At 40.5% G+C, this 13,726-nt stretch overlaps 1 protein-coding gene across 3 annotated transcripts in view; it reads right to left on the reverse strand.

Moving 5' to 3' along the window:
* The window catches only part of CUNH1orf87 (chromosome unknown C1orf87 homolog), an 82,131-nt gene that overhangs the window by 34,923 nt on the left and 33,482 nt on the right, over positions 1-13,726 (reverse strand). For all 3 annotated transcript variants that reach the window (XM_033225078.1, XM_033225076.1, XM_033225077.1), the window contains exons 6-7: positions 11,641-11,756; positions 7,117-7,282 (exon numbers count right to left, since the gene is read on the reverse strand). In XM_033225078.1, coding sequence (XP_033080969.1) covers positions 7,117-7,282; positions 11,641-11,756 — 282 coding nt within the window. The remainder of the gene's footprint in view (positions 1-7,116; positions 7,283-11,640; positions 11,757-13,726) is intronic.

A 13,726-nucleotide genomic window follows, 5' to 3' on the forward strand; every position in this document is an offset into this window, starting at 1 on the left:
AGCATTTAGAATAGTGCCTGGCTCTTAGTAGGCATTTGATTAATATTTGATGAAATAAAGAAAAGACAGAGGGAGGAGAGAGGAAGCAGAGGGAGAGAGGAAAGAAGAGAGAAGAGGGGAGAGTAGGGAAGATGGAAAATAGACAAATGGAAGAAGAAAGAAGAGAGAAAACAAGGGAGGGAGGGAGAGAGAAATAGCAGGGTATCAAGGAAGGAAGGGGAGAAGGAAGGAAAAAACAAATGTCCAGTTTAGTGTGTGGACTATTTACACTAAATTGGACATTTCTAATAATAACTATGTAAATAAATATATTAAAAAAGCAGCTACTAAAAATAGCTATTTAGTACAAACATAACTACAGTTGAGCATTCCTAATCCAAAAATCCAAAATCTGAAACTTTTTGAGTGCTGACAGGAAACCACAAGTGCAGAATTCTACACATTAGTATTTAACACAAACCTCGTTTCATGCACAAAATTATTACAATTATTGTATAAAATTACCTCCAGGCCATGTGTATAAGTGATATATGAAACAAAAATAAATTTCATGTTTAGATTTGAAGTTCTGTCCCCAAGATAGTTCATTACATATATGTAACTATCCCAAATCCAATAAACATTCAAAATCCAAAACACTTCTGGTCCCAAATATTGCAGACAAGAGATACTTGACCTGCATTTTTAGTCACTGTTACTATTTTTAGAGGAAGTTCAGTGTAGTGCCGTATTAAACCTATCTTTTTATATTGATACTTCAGCCTTCGTGGGGCTTTGCTGACCCTGGAGAGACTGCCCTTCCTGAAGTGTGCCTTTTATCACCTAACCAACTTATCCAAAGCCCATACCCCAACCATCTATTTTATTGATGTGCTCACAGAGCCACTATTTCCCTGCTCTAACCACCCTGGGGTCAGGTACAGAGCCTGCTGGTTATGCAAGCTAGCCAATCCTAAGCTTGCTTACTCTGCTCTGTCCATTCCTTCCCGAAAACCCACAGAAAGTCTCATGCTCACATTCCCCTCATTCTCTCTGCCTCCTGACAGAACCTGGTGCTTCCTCTGGCCTTGCAAGGTGTGGCCTGGCCCTGCAGGGTGTGGGGTGCCCTCTCCTCTCAGCAACCATGAGAAACAAACTATCTTTTCAGTAGCAATCATCTCATTTCCTGATCTGTTGGTCTCACCATACTTGAATAATCATAAAACCAACATTTTAAAATGACAACAAAAAGCTCACCCTCATTTGTCTGTATGAAAGGAAAGACAACCAATCTGGATTTGAAACTTGCATGTTCCTATGTATAGAGGAGAAATGTCAGGGAAGCTTAAAAGAGAAAAAAAAAAGATTGATTTGAATCATGAAAAAATAAATAGAGTTTGCTAGAAGAATAAGGAGTTGAGGGGCATTCCAGGCAGAGGAAAAGAATGTGTAAATATGGGTGAGAAAAAGCATGGTGCTTTTTAGAAGCAGCATTTATTTTGACATTATCCATTCTGCTATCATATCCCTTTTCAGGTTGGGCAGTAATTAGCTGTTATTTGTTGAGCATTTCTACAAGGCGGTGGCTTACTCAGGACTGGAATTGGGTTTCATTCATTTTCTTATCACCATTGGCTAGCACAGTATTGAAAAATAAAAGATCAATAATTATTTAATAAATGTATATATGAGTGAAAGAGGCCATGAATGCATGAGTTGAATTCACTGAAGAATGGCATATGCTTGACTGGAGATTGGCAAAAAAATAAAGTTCAAGAGTCAGAGACTGGTCACGCTAGGCCATTTTACTCCATAAATAAGAACTGAACTATCTTCATGATTAGAACATATTGATGTATTTTTGAACATCAATATTAAGAGATTATTCTAAAAACAGATCACTTACTTCTGGCAACATTGAGTTTTGCTTTAGGCTAAAATGAACAGCATATTAGAAATAGTACATCAGGGTTCCTAGAAGCAGACTGATTCTAGGAACAGAATAGCTGCTAAGAACTGACTGCTGCCAGTTATAGAGGCACAACAGAAACATCCACCAGAAAATCACAGCAATTCCATGTTCGTCACGATTGTTATTAAAATCCTTTAAAACATCAATATTCATAATGAGGACCTTTGGTAAGAAAATGTTTCTATGTAGTTTCTTCTGTTTATTAAGGAAATGTTTTTAACCCGAAGTAAATAAGATATCTGTTATTAAAAATTACATGTGAAATAAACATTCCTTTCCCCAAAATGCTACTTGAAAGAGCAGTGCACACTGTCTCAGCTCCCTCTTTTCCCACAGATAGCTCAATTTGCATTTTACCTCTTCATTCTGCTTAAACTATGTTTACCACATTACTAGGAATCTCCATGGTTTTAAATTTAATGTATACTTTCAATCCTGTTTATAGATAATCTCGTTGCAGCATGAGACATGGTTGATCATGCCACCCTTCTCCAAACTCTCTTTGTATTTTGCTTTTTTTTTTTAAACCACTCCTATGTCTCCTTTGATTGTTTTGAATTTCCTTTGTTGGCTTCTCTTTGTTTACTACTCCTTAGCAATGAGTGCTCTCCTCAGCCTTCTTCCATTCTCACTTGCCATTACATCCTTGGGTAATCTTAACTACTATGAATTCCACTCCATATTGAAAAGTCTTAAATCACTATTCAGTTTTCACCTCTCTAGCCAGATCAGCATGTTCAAAACTGAACTCATCACTCCTTCCTCTACTCCTCTCAATTACTCCTTTTCTGTTTCCTATCTCAGAGAATGGCACCACTGTCCATCAAGTTGCCAACGCCAGAACCTTGGAAGTCATTCTTTATTTCTCCTAAGTCGGGGCCCCTATCCAATTAGTCATCAAGACTTGCTTTCCTACCTCCTTGATGTCTACATCCTTCCTGGTACTGCTTTGGCTTAAACCCTCATAATTTCTTGCCTGGATGATGGAAACAGCCTTCTAAAAGGTCTCTCTGCCCCCAGTTTTGCCTGCTTCTAATCCATTCTCCAAATTCGATTAGAATGCTCTTTTTTTCCCATTTGAATCTGATCATATCATTCACTTGTTTAATATCCTTCAATGGTTCCTTTGGACCTTCAGTATGAAATTCAAGCTCCTTGGAAAGAACCTTCATAAACTGGCTCCTACTTTCCATTCTAAAGTTGACTTGAGCAGGACTTACAGTTTCCTGAATTAGCCATGCTGTCATGTCAGTGCTTTCACATTGCGACTTCTACCGAGAACACTTTCACACTTTCCCATCTCTTCCCCTGTCTCCAGGTTTTTTTTTTTTTTTTTTTTTTAATAGAGTCTTGCCTCTGTCACCCAGGCTGGAGTGCAGTGGCAGGATCTCGGCTCACTGCAACCTCCAACTCCTGGGTTCAAGCGATTCTCCTGCCTCAGCCTCCCAAGTAGGTGGGACTACCATGTCCACAAGTAGCGTGTGCCACCATGCCTGGCTAATTTTTTTTATTTTTAGTACAGAAAAGGTTTCACCATGTTGCCAGGATGGTCTCCATCTCTTGACCTTGTGATCTGCCCACCTTAGCCTCCCAACGTGCCGGGATTACAAGCGTGAGCCACCATGCTCAGCCGCCCTGTCCCCTCATTCTTTGCCAAACTTGCCTGTCCTCTAAGATTCAGTGTTTACATCATCTCCTCTGGAGAGCTTTCAGGTGAGGGCACATTGGTGTTCCTTCTCTGTGTTCAAAGTCACTGCCGTCATTACACTATCACACAGAATTGTGATCACGTATTTGAAACATTGCCTTTCCCCTGAGCTCCTGGAGAACTCAGGAGCCCAAACCATAAAAGTTTGTTGTCCTCAGTGCCTACCTCAATGACCAGAACACATTGAGTAATTATTATGTCAAATGCAAGAATGGATTAAATACACCATATTGATCAGAAAGGTGGCTGTTGCATTGGAAGAGGAGAAAGATTCAAAGTTAGTAAAAATTTTTTTAATACTTTTAAGGCAGAGCTTACAGTTATAGAAAACACTAAATATGAAAATAGAACCTGACAAACTACAGAAGGAGGTCTTAAAGTCCTGGTCCACTTAAACACATGTCCTAGGTAGAGTCTTGCTACAAGAATGAACTTCACATTCACAAACCCAGGCTATGTCAGTAAGGGGACTCCCTCCTGCTGATGAGGAAGCTACATGAAAATGAAGCAAAGAGTAATTAAAACAACCTATGTTCTAGCTAGCTCCTCCTGGGAGGCAGGTTTGGGAACAATTTGGGAGGGGTTTGTGCTGTGAAGCAGAAAGAGGATGAGTTCAAATGCTGAAGAATATGGATTATGTAAAAGGGTTAAACTGAGCCTGCATGCACAGAATGTCTTAGGTTCTACAACCCTATTGAATCTACACCTGACTTGGATAATGGTCAGGGAAGTTAATAAATAAATGAATGTGTATCCACATTGCCTTGGCAGTCCTGACAGAAACCATCATTGCGTTGAAGGTATGCTAGAGGAACAGGATGAGTGAGTCCATAGAATGAAGATGGCAGATACTTTATATACTTCTATACTGACCTTTGTATATGGTCAAATTCCATTGATTTTAGTGACAAGACCCGTAGAATATCCTTTAAAACTGCATTTATTTATCTTGGAAGTTACAGATGATTTGTGAACCCTCTGAAATGGTGGCTGTGTGGATGTGCTTTTAAATTTTTAAAAAAATCTTTCTGGAGAGAAAGTGCATAGCTTTCATAGTCTGTGATTCTCTCTCCTGCACCCAAAGGAAATTCAGAGCTACTGGCCAAAACAACACCCTCCCACAAAAAAAAAAAAAAACAAAAAAAAAAACCTTTTAACTCAGTCATAACCTTTCCTTGTCCACTCTGAAGTCTCATGCTAAGGAGTAAGGGAGTAGAGGTGTCATAGTGGCTGCTTCTTGTTTCCAATGTCCCTTCGGCCTCAATTCGCCTCATGTTCTGGGGAAACAGAATTCTATCTTACATGCCTCCCAGAACTGTATTATGCTCTGAGTGAGTTCCAGATGTCTTAAGAGATGCCAGATGGCTCATGAAAGGCAGACCAGCTTCAAGGAAAATGTACCCCATTTCTTTGGATCTGAACCATAAAGTTAAGCTTTCAGGGATGGCTGTGGGGACATGAACATTCAAGATTCAAGGTCTGCCCTGATAACCAGACCTCAATGTGGCCATCACTTGACTGTGGGAAGATTCTCTTTTCTTAGGCTGTTTTGAAGTGAGACCCTCACCAAACACTGATTTCTTTTTTATAAGAAGGAAAGGAAGCATATATAGTGGGCCTTATAAATCAGATAGTATGCTAAATGCCTCCACATATTTATTTTATTTAATCCTCACATAGACACAGGAGGTAGATATTTGGGACCCAGTTTGCCAGTGGAAAATCTGAGACTTAAAGAGCTTTAGTAAACATATTTTGATTTTCAAGTTGTTTATGTTTCATTCTATGAGTATCATCTGAGAATATTCAAACTTCATCATTGGGTTATGTGGTTTCTAATCTAAGAAAAAATTGCGGCTAAGAATTTTTAGACTAAGAGTCTATTTCTGTAGATCTTCTCACAAACAAGGCCACATGTGCTGTGTGGACTCTCCTACAATGCTCTATCTCTCTTTCTCATGAAATATGCTTGCATGTATAATATTCAAACACATACACACACACACACACACACAGTTTTGCCTTTGCACAGTTGATTTTAATATAGAAGTTTAAGAGCAAAATGCTTTTATCCTAGAATAAGAACTCATTTTCAACATATCATGTCCTTGTTCCTTAGTAAACATCACCATTTTTAAAATTCTCTGACTCCCTCAATTCTAACCTCTGTATACCTAGATGAAAGGCATTTTCCAATATTTCTAACAGGAAGTTTTTGGCATATAATTTCCAATTCTTTCTAATCTTCTGGAATTCTAACACTCGTATATTGAACTCAATGGAATCATCCAGATATCTTCTACCTAATGAAGTGCCGATTCTGCCTCTCAGTTTCCATAACTCTTCTGGATTTTGAATCCTGGCCCTGCCACTTGTTAGCTGTGACTCTTGGGTGACTCAATTGGCCTCTTCGAGACTCCGTTGTTTTTGTTTTTGAGACTGAGTCTCGCTCTGTCACCCAGGCTGGAGTGCAGTGGCGTGATCTCGGCTCACTGCAACCTCTGCCTCCCGGGTTCAAGCAATTCTCCTGCCTTAGCCTCCCGAGTGGCTGGGATTACAGGCATGCTCCACCACACTAGGCTAATTTTTTTTTGTATTTTTAGTAGAGACGGGGTTTCACCATATTGGCCAGGTTGGTCTTGAACTCCTGACTTTGTGATCCATCCGCCTCAGCCTCCCAAAGTGCTGGGATTACAGGCGTGAGCCACCACGCCCGGTGAGACTCAGTTTAAAAAATTTATTAAATGAGTATTGTAAGGACTACCTAGATTTTGTAGCATTTTGTACAGAATTAACTTTGTAAGTGTTACATGAGATAATGTAAGCAAAGCATTTAGCACAGTGCTTGGCACTTAGTAAAAGTGTAGTGATGATGAGGTGTTGCTAATAGAGTTACAGTAGTAGTGGTAATTATTATTTTACCTGTATCCAAAGTAGCCTTATGATGGGATTTACTTGGCTGCAGCAGTTCCATGAATTTTTATGGTTCTGGATTCTCTTCCATGAAGCGCATCTGCACTATTAATTAATGCTCCAAAAGAGCATGGTAACCTCTACCGGCAGTAAATTACTTTGGTCCCTAAAATTTGGTTTTCCTCAGGGATGGGACACCACATGCTGTTCTCATTGGAAGCCAGGAAAGAGTGTGAGAAATAAACATTTGGCTTTGAAAAAATAGTTGTTTTCCATTATGAAATATTATTTGGGTGTTGTTATATTCTCTGTTATTAACATAAAACAACCCAGTATAAATAATTCCTGGATCAATTTCACAATTCCTGTACATTTCACAATTTCTTTTCTGCCTTGTTTTTCACTTCTCAGGCAAAGAAAACAAACACTTGTGTAATGTATTCCACAGGCAGAATACAGATCAGTCCTGTGCCTTATTACTATAGACCCAATGCCCTGAAGTAGCCTTTATAGAGGAACAAATCTGAAATTGAATTTTGGTTACCTTAGGTGGAGGAAGGCAGCCAGAGAATGAGCGATCTTCTTTTCGAAAACTCAGATTGAGATTGTCTGTGTTGAGTCTGCCATTGGTTGTCCTTAGTGCCATCTTCAAAATCTCCAACAGACTCCTGTACACTTCTGGCTGTGAGCTGGAGTGTTGAGGTGGAGTGCTGATTGGAAGGGAAATGGGGAAGGCTATGAAAAGATGATCCACTCAAAGCAGCTGCATGCTTTCCTACTACATCTCTCAACTTTGCTACACACTATGGAACCAGCGAGCCCATCCACGAAGGCCCTCTCAGTCTTGGGAACCTGGTCATGAGGCTGCATGCAGATATTTCATAGCTTAAATCATACCTGCTCCATCTGAGTGAGCTCTACCATCTCTTTTCCAAGAGGCACCAACCAATCTGACTACAACAAAGGCCAAAATTGTTAATCTATCTTTATAACTGTATTTTTTTCTAGGTTGAGACAAAAAATAAGTAATCATAGTCGTTTACCTGCTTGATTTTGCTTTTCTTCAACTCAGATAATTACTGATGACAAATGAAATTTCTAAACTGCTCACTGCCACAAGCAAAGCAAAGCAGATTCCACCAGATCTCCATACCAAGAGGACCTAGTTCCCTGGGAGGAAATCCTGAACCAGTTGAATTTCCTGCATTAACCTTGACTCTGCTCCTTATATCTGAAAAACCCAGAAATGTTTGGGAGTAATTACTTACAGTCTGGCATGCAAATATACATAATGATTAAGATGGTCTGTCTAACTGACTATCGTTATTTTAAATAATATGTGAAAAGCAACAGGGTGAGATGTTATAGTCACTGATTTTATGAAACTGGTTTGATATGTTTACTCATCTAACAGCCAAATGTATTTGTTCCTCCAGATCCAGGCAGACTATTGCTTCCTCTGTGAAGCTTTCCCTGTTTTCCATTGTTTCAAGTCAAACACCAAGTTCCCTAGAGGGACAGTCCATGACACTGCCCAACTTCTACCCATCTACATCGGGTTTCTTTCAGTGGTATACTGATAAATCTTTAACAATCAGCTCTGCAAGATAAAGCCCTAATTTGCTGCATTACTGATTTCCCTGGTATAAATACTCCCACCATGGTTGATTTCAGGCTACCACTGTGACATCGCTGAATGAGAAGTTGGGAAGAGGTGTGCATCATCGGCCCTCATGTCTGGCTCCTGCACACCCCTGATTGATACACTTATTCATAGTGCTTTATTCTTTTCCTTAATAGGTCTCCTTCAACTTGTAGTCACATCTCTATTTCCTTATTTCGTCAAGTCTGACTTCCTCCCTAGTAGTCTGCTCTAAGACGTCAAGTCTGTTTTGTTCCTTACTGTTTCCCAGGGATCTTGTACAGTACCTGGAATTGATTCATATCAGATGTATACAACTTTGTCCAAAGGCCATATTATTTCCTTTTTATTTTTGTTGGCTCTGGGACTCTCACACAAGCTTTGGCTCCAAATTATACTATTCTGAACCTCTTAATAATACATAATATTTTCCAAAAGTGTGGTACAGAGAAAGAATAGTGGGCATGTGTCTTTATTTTGGTCACCAACTTTTGCATCTGCCTTCACCTGTCCGGGGAGTTCCCCAGCTCATGAGACAGTCCACCTCTCACTGTGGCAGAGCAGAATGCCAACTATTTGCTTTACCAGTCTCTCTTTGCTGTAAGAGCACATGTCCCAAACACTGTCAATCAGATATCTCTGTTCCAGATCTGAATCATAAGCCTTCCTTCCTCTTTTCTTGCAAGGACAGTTTCTGGGGATAAGAATTCATGAAGCTTTGGTCCCTGGCTCACTACCCTGAGTGCTGGATGGGCAGGTGTGGAACGGAATCCATTTGCTGCAGCTGGTGGGGGTTTCCTAGAAGGCCTGCTGCAGAAATGTATTTCATCTGGTCCAATTTAGGAGCTGAGAGCTCTTGCCACCCCTGCTGCCACCGGCAATGCTGCAACCTTTTAAAACATCACAGAGCTACCCTATTAGAGTCTCTACCTGACAGATCACGAGAAGGGGATTTTCCTGATCCATACCTTAATGAACAAAGAGCCTGGCTTTATTACAGGCCATCAGTCTTGTATTTCTACAAACATGCTGTCTGGTTTTTATAAAGCAGCACCTTCTCTGATGCACTCAAAATGATTTCCTTATGTGCCTTTTCTGTAGAACAGATATTCAGGTATCCCTGAAAGTAAATGGATGTGAGCTCTTTAGAAAATTGGAAGTGCCAATTACATTCAGCAAATATTATTGAGCATCTTCTGTATGCCAGGAACTCTGTTAGAACTATGCTAGACACAGAGTTGGCCAGGAGAGCCACGATTCCTAACCTCAAATGTCAAATAAATAACTGAAAATGCCATAACTGCTATGAAGGGGAAGGACTATGGGACTATATAACACAGAGATCTAACCTTATCTAGGTATCAGCAAAGGCTTTCTGTCTAGGACTCTTAAGACCTTATATGCCAGGGAGTGGCCATGTATTCTACTGCACGGTCTATGACCTCTCAGGGCCAAAATTTACAGTATGTATTATGTGAAGGATAGTTGCTGTTGGTTAAAAATTTCTAGGGCTTTATGGCTCTCAGTGAGACAGTTGCTCCCAGAGTGGTATTTGACTGGAGTGCCTAGATGGCAGTATTGTTTTCTTTGGACCATGAGCCCTAAAGGAAGAGACCAGGCTTTGTCAATCCTGGAGTTAACTGTGGCCAGCAAAGTAAGCCTGGCAAACAGCTCACATTCAATGAGTGTTGAAGTTATCACAGTGAAACAGGGCACACTGTAGGAGGAATCAAGTCCAACCGTTGGCCCAAGGACATTTTCAAACAAACAAACAAACAAAATAAACGAACAAACAAACAAAAACCCCTACCTTATTCCTAGAGTAAAACACTTAACTCTAATGCCATAGCTCTTAACCACCATGCCACATTATTTACAGCTGAAAAGAGTGTCTTCTAGAAGAACAGTTAAAAATAATAAAAACACTTATATAGTACTTACTATGTGCCAGTCACTGATTTTTGGAATTTTGCATTTATTAACTCAGTTACTAATACAAATCAATGAAGTGAAGTGTATCATCCCCATTTTACAGTTGGAGACTGGAACCACAGAGAAGTTAAGTGAAATACCAAGGTCACATAGCCCCAGAGTGGCAAAGACAATAGTTGAGGCCAGGCTTTTGCAATGGAGGCTATGCTCCTAACCACTGCAATTTGTCACCTTTTTTTGGCAAACATGAGAATATCATACTTTACTGCATTTCATCTCTGATTATATTCCTCACATCTTATTTTTATTTTGAGTAATTTCTTTCCCTTGAGATTATATGAAGTGACTGCGGATGCCTGAACCTCAAACCTTTTTTTGCTAGTGCCTGCAACCCAGGAGCTGACTGACTGAACATCTTTTTGGAATCACACTTTATAGATGAGCTCTGTACCCATACACAATCATTTCTTATTTCATAATGAGGTTTTTCATTTTCACACAGCAACCTCATAAAAAGACACATGCTTGATGTTAAAAAACATATGCAATTGCTGCAAATAACTTTCTAGGTTGGCCTGCGCACAAAAAAGAGAGAGAGAGAAAACTCTGAGCACAAGCCAAGTGCTGGTGAAGAGCAAAGTGATTCTGCGTCGGGTGAGGTGTTTGAGTGAACGCCTTCAAGATCCCTGCCAGCACTAGGAGTCTAGTGCCGTGGACTGACTGAATTCCCTCAAAGTTCCTGTGTTGAAACCCTAATGCCAATGTGATAACATCAGAAGGCTGGGCCTGTGGGATTTGGTCGTGAGGGTGGAGTCCTCATGAGTGAGATCAGTGCCTGTCTTAGTCTATTTTGGGCTGCTATAACAGAATATCTGAGATTGGGTCATTTATAAAGAACAGATATTTTATTTCTTCAGTTCACAGGGGTGAGAAGTGCAAGGTCAGTGGCAGGCATCTTGCAAGGGCCTTCTTGCTGCATCATTCTGTGGTGGAAGGCAGAAGGGCAAGAGGAGGCAAGGGTGAGAGATAAACCCGCTTTTACAACAAATCCACTCTCTTGGTAACTAACTCACTCCTGAGATAATGACATTAATGCATTCAAGAAGGCAGAGCCCTGTGACCTAATCACCTCTTATTAGGTCCCATCTCCCAGGGCTGTTGTTGCATTAGGGATTAAGCTTCTAACACATGAACTTTGGGAAAACACATTCGAACCATAGCAATACCTTTGTAAGGAGAGGCCCGCAAGCCAGCTTGCTCTCTTTCTGCCATGTGGGGATACAGAGAGAAGTCAGCAGTGTGCATCCTGGGAGAGCCCTCCCAGAACTCAACCATGCTGGTGCCCTGATCTTAGACTTTCAGTCTTCACTTCAGAACTGTGATTCATACATTTATGTTCTTTATAAGCCACCCAGTTTATGGTGCTTTTTAATAGCAGCCCACACAGACTAAGACACCTAGGAACAAAACCCTAACAAAAAGGGAGAAAAATACCTTTGGCTATGAGTGCCATGACTCTCAGTTTCTCTCAGGTCTGCAGCTGCCTTGTTTTGCTGTGGATAATCTGATGCTGCACTGTTTAAAAACCAGAGTAGCTTTTCATAATTCACCTGAAAATTAAATGTAAAATAGAACATCCTCATTTAATTTATATGTAAGGAAAGAGGCCTGTTGAGATAAAATGTGCTTGGCAAATTTTTACATTAAACATTTTAAAAAACCACTTAAAAATATAGTATCATAATTATTGGTGTTTTTAGCAAGTATTCTTATTTTTTTCCCTTCTGGATGAATGGTGAAATTGTACTTCCTGGTTGTCTTGTGGTTGGATAAGGCCATGTGACTAGTTCTGACCAATGAGTGATAAGCAGAACTGAGACCCTGTGAGCTAACATGAGACCCTCCAGGACTCTTTTTCCCCTTCTGCTGTCCTGTCCAAAAATATCCTAAAGTGGCTGTTTCATCATCCTGGGTCCCAGAGCTAAAATGACAACAGTGTTGAGAACTATGGCTGGCTCTATGGAGATAAAAATGAGAAAAAATAACCTTTTGTGGCTTTAAACCACAAAGATTTTGGGGTTATTACTATAGTATAACCTAACCTCTAGCCTCTCTCTCTCTCCCCACCCCTGCCCCAACTCTCTCTCTTGTTCCTTCTCACATATCTTATACATTTATTATATATGCTGTATTCAGGATTGAAGGAATGTCATCCATTTCCACTGCTAGGCTGGATGCCATCCTAGGGACTCTGGTGGACAGAGAGCTCCAGGGTAGCAGAGGGGTGAGCAGTGGGAAAGAGAAGCTAGATAGGGTCCCTGATAGAAACTAGGTCTCAGGCCAGAAAATTTGGTTGAACTGAATATTCATATAGGTTGCATTAATAAATCAATACTGTATTGCTAAATACTTCTCATAAATATATAACTAATTCTATTAGTTTGCATTTATCACATTACTAAATCCTGAGACTAAACTTGCAAGGTTGGTTTTGGCCCGGTTTTCTGGATGAGATCATTGAGGTATGGGAGAACTTAAGTAGAGTATGCTCCATGTCACAGAGCTAATGATGGTGGGATTAAGATTAAAGTCCAGGCCTTCTTTTTTAAGGTTTGTGCTGTCTGTTGCTTTGTCATTGATACATGCTCACTAATGATTTTCTTATTGCTATTATTTCTTCCTAGTTTAGGGTATTTTCCTCTGGCTCCCTGAATTTGGTGACACTTGGACTACTCTTTATATTCAGACATAGGTATGAGCTTGGAAAATACAATGCGCAAAGAACTCTGGCCCTGTCATTGGGAAACGTGTGTCTTAGCATGGGGTCTGCCATTAATTCTCTGGGTTTCCTAAACAAGTTCCTGGACATCCTCTGGGCCTCAGTTCTTTAATCGGTAAATTTCAAAGATACTCCCCACTTCTAACTCTCTAGGAAGTTGTGATGACACAAAGGAGATCTTCGCTCAGTCTCAGTTCTTACCTTGGGTCCTGCAGACTAAGCTAGCTCATGAATAGACTTGAGTGGGCCCATTATCTTGAATCTGTAACTACCCTAATGTTGTTTAAAAGCTGACACTGTGAGTTGGGGCAGGGAGGACCTTTAAAGAGAAATGAAACAGAGCGAAGAGACCTAAGTCTATTTTCCATTCCAACTAGAAATTTCTACACATGAGTATAAATAAGCTCCTTTTTTTTTTTTTTTTTTGAGACGGAGTCTCGCTCTGTCCCCCAGGGTGGAGTTCAGTGGCGCGATCTCAGCTCACTGCAACCTCTGCCTCCCGGGTTCACACCATTCTCCTGCCTCAGCCTCCCGAGTAGCTGGGACTACAGGCGCCCGCCACCAGGCCTAGCTAATTCTTTTGTATTTTTAGTAGAGATGGGTTTTCACTGTGTTAGCCAGGATGGTCTCGATCTCCTGACCTCGTGATCTGCCCGCCTCAGCCTCCCAAAGTGCTGGGATTACAGATGTGAGCCACCGTGCCCGGCCTAAAAAAGCTTTTTATCTCAGTAGTCAGTGATAAAAGTCATTTGCAAGAAAGTTGCTAACTTCTTAATCTTGTACCCTGGTGGGTACAAGTTA

Source organism: Trachypithecus francoisi, unplaced genomic scaffold, assembly GCF_009764315.1.
Source record: "Trachypithecus francoisi isolate TF-2019V2 unplaced genomic scaffold, Tfra_2.0 Lachesis_group12, whole genome shotgun sequence".
Classification (NCBI taxonomy): domain Eukaryota; kingdom Metazoa; phylum Chordata; class Mammalia; order Primates; family Cercopithecidae; genus Trachypithecus; species Trachypithecus francoisi.